This window comes from Hemitrygon akajei, chromosome 25 (genome assembly GCF_048418815.1).
Source record: "Hemitrygon akajei chromosome 25, sHemAka1.3, whole genome shotgun sequence".
Taxonomy (NCBI): Eukaryota; Metazoa; Chordata; class Chondrichthyes; order Myliobatiformes; family Dasyatidae; genus Hemitrygon; species Hemitrygon akajei.
The window spans coordinates 29,031,128-29,042,455 of NC_133148.1; the positions used below are offsets into that span (position 1 = coordinate 29,031,128).

The 11,328-nt window shown below is 51.7% G+C and overlaps 1 protein-coding gene across 4 annotated transcripts in view; it reads left to right on the plus strand.

Annotated features, from left to right (window-relative positions):
• rasgrp4 (RAS guanyl releasing protein 4) overlaps positions 1-10,960 on the plus strand; it is a 218,056-nt gene extending 207,096 nt beyond the window's left edge. For all 4 annotated transcript variants that reach the window (XM_073029257.1, XM_073029260.1, XM_073029259.1 and 1 more), the window contains exons 16-17: positions 8,475-8,770; positions 9,786-10,960. In XM_073029257.1, coding sequence (XP_072885358.1) covers positions 8,475-8,770; positions 9,786-9,998 — 509 coding nt within the window. In that variant the 3' untranslated portion in view covers positions 9,999-10,960. The remainder of the gene's footprint in view (positions 1-8,474; positions 8,771-9,785) is intronic.
• The last annotated feature ends 368 nt before the right edge of the window (positions 10,961-11,328 follow it).

Sequence of the window (11,328 nt, forward strand, 5' to 3'; positions counted from 1 at the left end):
GTTTAGAGGGCTCATGCTATCATGGAGAAACTTGGGCTGTTTTCTCTGGAGCGGTGGAGGCTGAGGAAGATCTGATGGAGGTTTATGAGATTATGAGAGGCAGAGATAGAGTGGACAGGGAGTATCTGTTTCCCAAGGTCCATTACCAGAGGGTATGCATTGAAGGTGAGAGGGATTGGGTTCAAAGGGGATGTGAGGGGTAAGTTTTTCACTCAGAGAGTGGCAAATACATTAGAGGCTTTTAAGAGACGTTTGGATAGGCACATGGATGTGAGGAGGATGGAGGGACACAGACATGGTGTAGGTAGGAGGGATTAGTTTTTTTTTTTAATTTACTTTTCAGCTGGTTCGGCACTACGTTGTGAGCCAAATGGCTGTGCTGTTCCATGTTCTAGGTGGATCGGAGGGTTAACTGGTCGCCGCGAATTGCCCCCAGTGTATGGGTGGGGGGTAGAATTGGGGATGTTGAGGGTGTTGGTGCAAACGGGTGAATAAGGTTCAGCTGAAGGGAGTGTCCTCGGGCCAAGGAACTCTGCGAAGTGCCCTCTCTGACGGAGTGGAGCAAGGTGGAAGCAGGGGGGTGGTGGGCGTCGAGGTGGGTGAAGATACATCTGTCGTCAGAGACATGTCCACCCACCATCAATAAGACGGTGGGGTGGGGGGCAATGGCTGAGGGACTCTGCGAGGTCTGAATACTTGCAGCCGGTGGTTACAGTCGGAACGGAAGGAATGAGAAGAGATAGGCCGGTGCTTGGTGTAAGGGGGGGGACGACGAAGCGACGCATCCCGGCGCCGGAGAGGAGCTTCTGCAAAGTGTGCCCCAGACACCGGGCACGAGGTCTGAACCTCCTCTCACTCACGTGCGCTGGCCCAGCAACTCTCCGCACCCTACCCTACAAACGTTCAGGCGGGCCTTCCGTCTCTGCGGGGATCGAACTCACACGGTTGGTGCTGTGGGCAATTTGCCCGTGTGGACATTCCCCCCCACCCCCGGTACGCTCTCCGCCCTTTACCTTCAGGAAGGTGCAGCCCAGTGTCCGACACTGAATACACGTCCCATTGTGCAACACTGATACGGCACTGGGGTTGGGGAAATACCATTCCACTTTCAACCCTCCTTGTCCATTGTATACCTGTACACACCGCCCAGTGTCCAACATATTATAACCATATAACAATACAGCACGGAAACAGGCCATCTCGGCCCTTCTAGTCCGTGCCGAACGCTTACTCTCACCTAGTCCCACCGACCTGCACTCAGCCCATAACCCTCCATTCCTTTCCTGTCCATATACCTATCCAATTTTTTTAAAATGACAATATCGAACCCGCCTTGACCACTTCTGCTGGAAGATATTATCTGACTGGTAGGCCATAAGGTTGTGAAATAAAGCATTGGGATAGGAGGTCCATAGTTTGTTCAAAGTGTGAAAGTGATTCTGTAGGCAGACAGGGCAGTGGAAAAGACATTTACTATGGTGGTAGATATTGGGAGCTGGGGTTGAGGCTTTTGATGTGGTGGTGTCCATCGAGCTTGGCGATTTGCTTGCAGACATTTCATCACCACTCGAGGTGACACCCTCAGTGCGTAGTTGCTGGTGATTTCCTCTAGGAGGGCCCCCCTCCCCCTCCTGTTCCCTTGCCTCGGTCCTGATTGGCTACCCCGTCAGTTGGCATTTGAATTCTATTGGCTCGTGTTTCTTCGGGGCTGGTGACGCCACACTCGGAGTGCTGTGTGTGGTATTTATTGGGATACAGTACAGAATAGGCCCCTTTGGCCCTTCGAGCGCGCCGCCCCGCCATCCTCCTCCGAATCACGGGACAGTTTACAATGACCAGCTAACCTACCGGCTGGTCCGTCTCTGGACCGTGGGAGGGAACCGGAGCACCCGGAGGAAACCCACGCGGTTGTGCTCACCGCTGCACTCTGTGCCCCCACCCGTCCCACGTCACAGGGGATGTGGATAAACAGGAAAGAGTCCAGAAAGGACGTGTAGGGAGTCAACGCCTTTCTTCCTTGGAGCGTAGGGGCTTATAAAATCAGGAGGGGCGGAGATAAGGCGGACTCCATCTTTTTTCCAAGGATAGGGGAGTCCAAGGCAAGAAGGCTTAGATTTAGGGTGAGAGGGGGACGATTTACAGAGGATCTGAAATTCAACGTTCTCACGGAGAGGGTTGAACGGAATGAGCTATCAGGGGAAGTGTTTGAGGCAGGGACGAAGGTATCATTTAAGAAGCATTTGGAGGGGCGGGGCTGAGGGATACGGGCCAAACGCGGGAATTGGGATCGGCTGGTCGGCATGCACCGGACGGGCTGAAGGGCCTGCATCTCTGCTGTATTGTTCTGTGACTCTCTGACCGTTCTGCCCTGGCACCCCTCCAATACAGTGAGGTGTAATCCGGGAAACACTGGTCTCTTGGGGCTGGTCCGGGGGTGGGGGTGAAAATCAGATATCTAATTACAGAGAAACGAGCACTCGAGGGGAGAAGGCGGGTGGGAACCAGTTACAGAATTCTTTGAAAGAGCCTGTTGGACGGAGTGGCCTCCTTCTGAGCTCTAAACTTCTGCAAAAGTGCAGAGAGAGGCCTCATCTGATCTTACTGGTAACCTCAGAGGACAGAACGGCTGTGGTATGCAAATATCTCGGCTCAGACTGGAGCTTATCTGTCCTGGTGGGACAAATGACATTTTCCGGCCTCTCATTAACCCTTTCCTGTCTGACTGCCAAAATCCACTGTCGCAGTGCTAGATTACGCTCGGGTTGACAACAATCGGGGGCAGTTCTGAAAGGCCTCTTTGGCAACTTAAACCCACAACTTTGTGTTTGTAACCCCAGTCAGCCTATTTTTCAGTCCTGTGAGATGTCAATGTGTCGGGCTGCAACATTGTCAGCTTTGAAGATAAAGCCCCTGGTCCAAGACCATCTCACAAAACCCAAGTGTTGAAGTCCTTGGGGAACACTCGAGTGCCGTCCTGGTTGAAGGCCCCCTCACCTCACCGAGTCAGGGGCTCTCCCGTCAGCCTCTGCTGCCCCTCGCTCGGTCCCGCGTCTGTGGCGTTGCTGCCGGTGGCATCTCGCCGTGCCCGGGCCGGCTGCCGGCTCTGACAAGTCTTCGGCTTGAGGAGGTTCGTGCTGTCAGCGTGTCCCCCAGAGCAACGGCAAGCCCTCTGATTTGGTGACACTGTCCTGATTCAGAGGTGGGGAGCTGGCTCTGCCCACACAGCTACCTGTGGCTTTTTGTTCTGTTTTTACTATCTCGTAGTCAGAGCTTCCTGCTGATGACATACTCACTGTTCTCAATCGACCTTTTTATTACGATGAGCTCCCCCCCCACCACGGGGCAAGAACTGGGGGGGGGGGGCAGTGAGTTGATGGATATAGAACATAGAACAATACAGCACAGTATAGGCCCTTCAGCCCACAATGCTGTGCTGACCCTCAAATCCTGCCTCCCATATAGCCCCCCACCTTAAATTCCTCCATATACCTGTCTGGTAGTCTCTTAAACTTCATTAGTGTATCTGCCTCCACCACTGACTCAGGCAGTGCATTCCACGCACCAACCACTCTCTGAGTGAAAAACCTTCCTCTAATATTCCCTTTGAACTTCCCTCCCCTTACCTTAAAGCCATGTCCTCTTGTACTGAGCAGTGGTGCCCTGGGGAAGAGGTGCTGGCTGTCCACTCTGTCTATTCCTCTTAATAACCTGTACACCTCTATCATGTCTCTTCTCATCTTCCTTCTCTCCAAAGAGTAAAGCCCTAGCTCCCTTAATCTCTGATCATAATGCACACTCTCTAAACCAGGCAGCATCCTGGTAAATCTCCTCTGTACCCTTTCCAATGCTTCCACATCCTTCCTATAGTGAGGCGACCAGAACTGGACACAGTACTCCAAGTGTGGCCTAACTAGAGTTTTATAGAGCCGCATCATTACCCCACGACTCTTAAACTCTATCCCTCGACTTATGAAAGCTAACACCCCATAAGCTTTCTTAACTACCCTATCTACCTGTGAGGCAACTTTCAGGGATCTGTGGACATGTACCCCCAGATCCCTCTGCTGCTCCACCCTCCCAAGATGGGCCGATTGTGGTCCGGCTTTGCCTCCCGAAACAGCAAGCCTCAGTGTGGCTCTGATAACACGTTCCTTTTAGCTCAAGATCTCTCACTCATATTTCTCAGCAACAGAGACACATACAAAATGCCCGAGGGTCTCAGCAGGTCGGGCAGCATCTATGGAGAGGAATTCAGGATGAGACCCTTCACCAGGACTGGAAAGGAAGGGGGCAGAAGCCAGAATAAGAGGGTGAGGAGGGGAGGGGACGGTGTTCAAGCTGGCCAGGTGATAGGTGAGGCCAGGTGAGGGGGTGGGTGATTTGGAGAAGGGTGATGAAGTAAGAAGCTGGGAGGTGATAGGTGGAAAGGGTAAAGGAGCTGAAGAAGAAGGAATCTGATAGGAGAGGAATAAAGGGAGGGAGAAGGGGAACCAGAAGGAGGTGATGGGAAGAGAAGGGGAGAGAGGGTAACCAGAATGGGGAATCACAAAAGAGAGAGGGGGGAGGGGGGAAATAAATTACCAGAAGTTAGAGAAATCGATGTTCATGCCATCGGGTTGGAGGCTACCCAGACGGAATACGAGGTGTTACATCTCCCACCTGAGTGAGGCCTCCCTGTGATAGCAGAGGAGGCCATGGACAGACATGTCAGAATAGTACTTTTGGATGTTTTAACAGCTCCACTCCGGGGCATCCCCACTGCCGCCTACAGAACCCCCTTTGAAGTATTAAGTATAGCCTCCGTCCCAACATGCCCGGCCCTCGCCCACACAGGAAGATCCCATTAACAGCCACTTTGACAACTTGACAGATCAGTTATTTTGGAATTAAATATGGCAAGTCTCTTGGGGGGGGGGGGGGTGATGTCACTCCTACCTGAGAGAACATCAGGGGTAGGCAAGGGTGGCCCAGCCAATCCACCATTCAGTAGGTCTGTGACTCATCGGACCTCAGCCTCAGCAACACTCTGCCTCGTCCCTGACTGCAGACGGGAACTCATTCCCTCTTGGCCCTTCCCAGTGAGATAACTCTATAGATGACAAACAAGACCTATCCTCCAGATCACTGATCAAACCCCACCAGTGGGTTTCAACTCCAAGAATTGAATAAATCTGGGATTTTAAACCAGCGCACTAAGAGGCCTTTTGGCCTGCCATGCTATACTAATCCTAATACTGTACCACAGGGAGTAACTTCAGATACAGATTTAGTCTAAATCCGAGCCTGAATCAGTTGGACGGGTTGAACACGAGGAAATCTGCAGATGCTGTTAATTCAAACAACAATACACACAAAATGCTGGTGGAACACAGCAGGCCAGGCAGCATCTATAGTGAAATGCACTGTCGAAGCTTCATGACGAAGGGTCTCAGCCTGAAACGTCAACAGCGCTTCTCCCTATAGATGCTGCCTGGCCTGCTGTGTTCCACCAGCATTTTGTGTGTTGTCGTTGTTGTTTGGACGGGTTGAAGCTGCTTTTTGTGGCCTCCTTCGCCCTCTGCTGGCCTGGAGTGACGGTGCAGCTCTCCACCCTGCTCGGTGCTGGAGACAGACAGACAGACATACTTTATTGATCCCGAGGGAAATTGGGTTTCGTTACAGCCGCACCAACCAAGAATAGTGAAGAAATATAGCAATATAAACCATAAATAATTAAATAATATTAAATTAATCATGCCAAGTGGAAGTAAGTCCAGGACCAGCTTATTGGCTCAGGGTGTCTGACACTCCAAGGGAGGAGTTGTAAAGTTTGATGGCCACAGGCAGGAATGACTTCCTATGACGCTCAGTGTTACGTCTTGGTGGAATGAGTCTCTGGCTGAATGTACTCCTGTGCCTAACCAGTACATTATGGAGTGGATGGGAGTCATTCTCCAAGATGGCATGCAACTTGGACAGCATCCTCCTTTCAGACACCACCGTCAGAGAGTCCAGTTCCACCCCCACAACATCACTAGCCTCACGAATGAGTTTGTTGATTCTGTTGGTGTCCGCTACCCTCAGCCTGCTGCCCCAGCACACAACAGCAAACATGATAGCACTGGCCACCACAGCCTCGTAGAACATCCTCAGCATCGTCCTGCAGATGTTAAAGGACCTCAGTCTCCTCAGGAAATAGAGACGGCTCTGACCCTTCTTGTAGACAGCCTCAGTGTTCTTTGACCAGTCCAGTTTATTGTCCATTCGTATCCCCAGGTATTTGTAATCCTCCACTATGTCCAAGATGCTCCCTCCATTGCTCCTGCCAATGCCATGACAGGGTCACATTCAGTCTTTGTACCAGCCTTGGGGAACCAAGAACTAGAGGGCATTTGGTTTGAGGTGAGAGGTGCTACTATCAGGGAGAGGGTACAGGAGCCTTAAGGCTCACGCTCAACGTTTCAGGCATAGCTCCTTCCCCTCTGCCATCCGATTTCTGAACCCAAGAACACTGCCTCACTACTGTTTTCCCCCCTCTTTTTGCCCTACTTATTTAATTTAACTTTTAAAATAAACTTACTGTAATTTACATTTTTGATTATTATGCATTGAAAAGTGCTGCTGCTGCATAACAACAAATTTCGTGACGTACTGGTGATATTAAACCTGATTGTGAGGGAAAGATTTAATAGGATCTTGGGGGAGTTTAGAAGAATGAGGGGAGATTTCATTGAAACCTATTGAATATTGACTATTAAAAGGCCTAGACAGAGCGGATGTGGAGAGGACGTTTCCTATAGTAGGAGAGTCTAGGACTAGAAGGCAGAGTTTCAGAAAGGAATGAGGAGGAATTTCTTTAGCCAGAGGGTGGTGAATCTGTGAAATTCGTTCTCATAGACGGCTGTGGAGGCCAAGTCATTGAGTATATTTAAAATGGAGGTAGATAGGTTCTTGATTAGTAAGAGCGTCAAAGGTTATGGGGAGACAGCAAGAGAATGGGGTTGAGAGGGATAATAAATCAGCCATGATAGAATGGCGGAGCAGGCTTGATGGGCTGAATGGCCTCCTTCCACTCCTATGTCTTAGGGAAGGGTAACTTTATTACACAGAAGGTGGTGTGTTTGTGGAACGGCAAGAGGGCATGTACCAGATAGTGATTTTTCTGCTATTCAGTCTTACCGCTTCACTGAGCATCTACGCTCCATCCGCCAGAACAAGCAGGATCTCCCAGTGACCACCCATTTTAATTCCAATTCCCATTCCCATTCTGTTATGTCCATCCATGGCCTCCTCCACTGTCGGGATGAGGCCACACTGAGGTTGGAGGAACAACACCTTATATTCCATTTGGGTAGCCTCCCAACCTGATGGCATGAACATCGATTTCTCAAATTTCCGGTAATGCCCCCCACCATCACCCTTCTCCATTTCCCATCCCCTTTTCCCTCTCTCACCTTATCTCCCTGCCCGTCCCCCTTTTTCCTTTCTTCCATGGCTTTCCGTCTCTTTCACCAACTTTCCAGCTCTTCATTCCTCCCCCCTCCAGGTTTCACCTATCACCTTGTGTTTCCCTCTCCCCTCACCCCACCTTTTAACTCTACTCCTCAGCTTGCTTTCTCCAGTCCTGCCGAAGGGTTTCGACCCGAATTGCTGACTGTACTTTTCTCCATAGCCTGCCGAGTTCCTCCAGCACTTTGTGTGTGTGTGTGTTGCTCAGTTTTACAGGAATCTGTTTGGGGAGGAATCGCCTCTCTCAGAAGGCTGTAAGATTTAGAAATTCTCTCCCCGTCTTTTGTCATTCTGAAACGCCTTCAGTCAGCTGCAGATGTCAGGGGGTAGGAGAGTCGTTTCCTCAGTGACCACTCGGTCAATGCCCCTCAGAATCAAAGTTCAAAGTAAATTTATTAACAAAGTTCATATATAAATCTGATTCCATTTCTTGCGGGCATGCTCACTAAATCTCTAGAATAATAGCCATAACAGAATCAGTGAAAGACCACACCAATTTGGGTGGCAACCAGAGTGTAGAAGACAACAAACTTTGCAAGTGCAAAAAGAAATTAATAATAATAATAAATAAGCAATAAATATAGAGAAAATGAGATGAAGAGTCCTTCAAAGTGAGTCCATTGGTTGTGGGAACAGTGCCAGTGATGGGGCGAGTGAAGTTATCCCTTCGGGTTTTCAAGAGCTTGATGGTCGAGGGGCAGTAACTGTTCCTGAGGCTCCTGTTTTGATAAGACCACCTTCCAGTACATGTCCCCTTCTCGTTACTGTCAACAGGGAGAAGGTGCAGGAGCGTGAAGACCCGCACTCAACAGCTTCTTCCCCAGTGAAGGACGGGATAGGGAGTGAGGCCTTCGTGTTAAGGGCCTGGCCCGAGGCTGGAGTTGGCGTTGGAGCCATGATTTTGTTGCCTAGCAGAGAAGCTGAGGGAGCTCACCTCCTAACGTTCTATGGTGCTGAGCCGCTTTCTCCTTTGCCCCCTCCCACAGGTGGTGATGCCGACATATTCATGTACCCCCACATGGACAGCACCGAGCATAGCCACAACGGGAAGGACCACGCCATTGTGGTGCTGAGCCACATGGACCAGAAGGTGCCGGTTCAGCGGAAGCCGGCCGTGGCGGACAGCTCCACCCAGACCGAGCCGCCCGCCCTGGGCGCGGACTCAGCGGCCGGGACGCCCGCGCTCACAGGATCCGCCTCAGACGCCTCCACGTGCCAGTGCGCCGACACCAAGGATTTGGAGCTCCACCGGCAGGCGCAGAGGATCCACGAAGTGGAGGAGGTGAGGCAGAGTGGGCGGGCGTGGGCCTTGCCTGGCGCGTCCACGTAACGGGCAGCGTGGCTCGGTGTCCAGCTGGCCGAGGCTGGCTCCGTGGTGCCATGGGAGGGGCTGAGAAGCAGCAGGGGCATTGGGGCCAGATCCAAAAGGGTGACCCCAGCCCTGCACTGGGCCCAGGATTGTGGCAGAGAGCGAGAAAAGCCTTATGGGAGACGCTGGGTCCAGTTTTTTCCAAGTTTATTCACTTCCTGGGATGCAGGCAACACAGACAAGGGCAGAATTTATCGCTGGCCCCTCACTGCCCCTGAGGTGAGCCCACTGCCGACCATCTGGGCAAGGTCCCCATGGCTAAGAAGTCCTGAGATTTAGGCCCCGGGGTTAATGAAAGAGCAGCTCTATCTAGTCAGCTAGATAGATAGATAAATAGACGGATAGATAGATAGATAGATATAGATTGCCTAAGATGCCTAAGACTTTTGCACAGGACTTTACTTACTGGGAGGAAACTGGGAAATCAGAAGGAACCCACACGGCTATTGATAGTTAAATGGATAGATATTTTATTAATCCCAAAGGAAATCACAGTAGCATTACAAGTGTGCGGTTATAATTATTAGAAGAGAAGTAGACAGAATAAAAAATGTCAGCTCAGACAGTCTAACAGGAGGGAGCCATCACTTCCCCGGCTACAGGTTGAGCCCAATGGCCTAGGGTAAAAATGACCTCAAATAGCAGCAGTGTAGTTGTCTTGGTCTGTTCCTGGAAGTGCTCCTCCGTTCAGCCAAGGTGGCCTGCAGAGGGTGAGAAAGATTGGGGAGAATGTAGACACTCGTTACAGACAGTGGGGGGAGTCGACCCCCCAATCGCGGTCGCTGTGAAAAGTTGGTGCTAGAACCGCTACACTACTGTGCCAGCACTTTTTTTTTAAATGACCTGTATTGCCCCTAGATCTCTCGAGGTCACACAGTAACGGGGCTACCCCACGGCCGTTGGTTAACAGCTCTCCCTCTCTCCACAGCGGCGGGACCAGCTGGCGAAGGAGAATGACAACCTGTGCAGGCTGAGGGACCGACTGGCAGAGGAGAATGCCAGGCTGCTGTGCCAGGTCAATGCCCTCCAGCAGCAGCTCGAGGACCTGAAGGGGACGCGGGAGCCCCTCGGCCAACCCACCGTCACGCTGATACTGGAGCAGATGGACAACATGCACGTACAGCGCGACTCCAAGATGTGAGCTGGCGGCAGCGCAGAGCGGACGGGGCGGCGGGTGTGCTGAAAGTACGAGGCCGCCCACTCCAACTCCCATGGCATGTTTGGCCCTGATTTATTCTGTTGCTTAAGGAGACCCTCCTGTTGCAGGAATCGATCCGAGAAACTGTAAACTCTGGGCCCCCCTCGCTTGGCCATTGTTTTCCTGCTCGGTCGGTCGGGGCGGGGAGCGGCTCCTGATTCACACCGGCCCTGGGTGAAAGCTCTCCCCGGGGGTGAGGCTGAGAGGAGAGCGGCGCACGTATTGCTGAGACCGAGTCGCAGATGAGGACTAGGGAAGGAGCGGGAAGACGAGGTTCTGACCCCACTCCGCACCCGCAAGGGGTGATATTCCTGTCAAACGTCGGACATGCAAGATAGGTGCCGTGGTTAATGTTCCTGTGCTGTACAAGCCCATGACTCCTGTAGTCACAAGAGACCTACCTGCCCACCACTCAACGTTACTGCATTCTAACCCCTCCCCTCTTCACATCTTCGCCAGCAGCTTGAGGACATGGTCTTCTCCCAGTGACTCTGATCTTGGGGTCGGGGGTCGATCCAGGCCTCATCCACCTTCGTCCATACCCGTGCGGGGGCTGTGAGCGTTTTGCCCCCCATTTCCCAACCCCCTCACAACACAGAAGACCCACACTGTCTCTGCTCTCTCCCTTGGGTCAGGAACTGCCCGCCTTAGCACGGGGCAATTATTTATCTTACTAAGTCGGTGCTCGGCCGTGGGAGAATATCGCCAAGTAGCAAACGGGTTGCGGTGACGGGCCACACTTTGTCCTCGTTTCTTCTGCCAAGAACTGTGTTCACCACATTCTAAAGTTTTCATTCAGTGCTTCGGTCGTGTGTGTGATTGTGTGTGCGTGTATATAAATATACCGGGCTGGATCCTGCTGGGCATTGTAAATAACTTTGCAAAATAAAAACCACTTCTTGTTGTCCGTTCGTATGGTGTTGGCGCATGGCCAAGTGGTTAAGGCGTTGGTCTAGTGATCTGAAGGTCGCTAGTTCGAGCCTCAGCGCGTTGTGTCCTTGAGCAAGGCACTTAACCACACATTGCTCTACGACGACACCGGTGCCAAGCTGTATCGGCCCTTGGACAACATCGGTGGCGTGGAGATGGGAGACTTGCAGCATGGGTCCCATACAACCTTGCCCAGGTGCAACTTTCCAAGGCGCAAATCCATGGTCTCTCGAGACTAACGGATGCCTATTGTCCGTGCTGTGTGAGGTGACTGCAAGACAAGCTCACTCCAGGGGGTGTCTCGTTTTGAAATTGTGTACAAAATTATAATGGTAAATGCAAC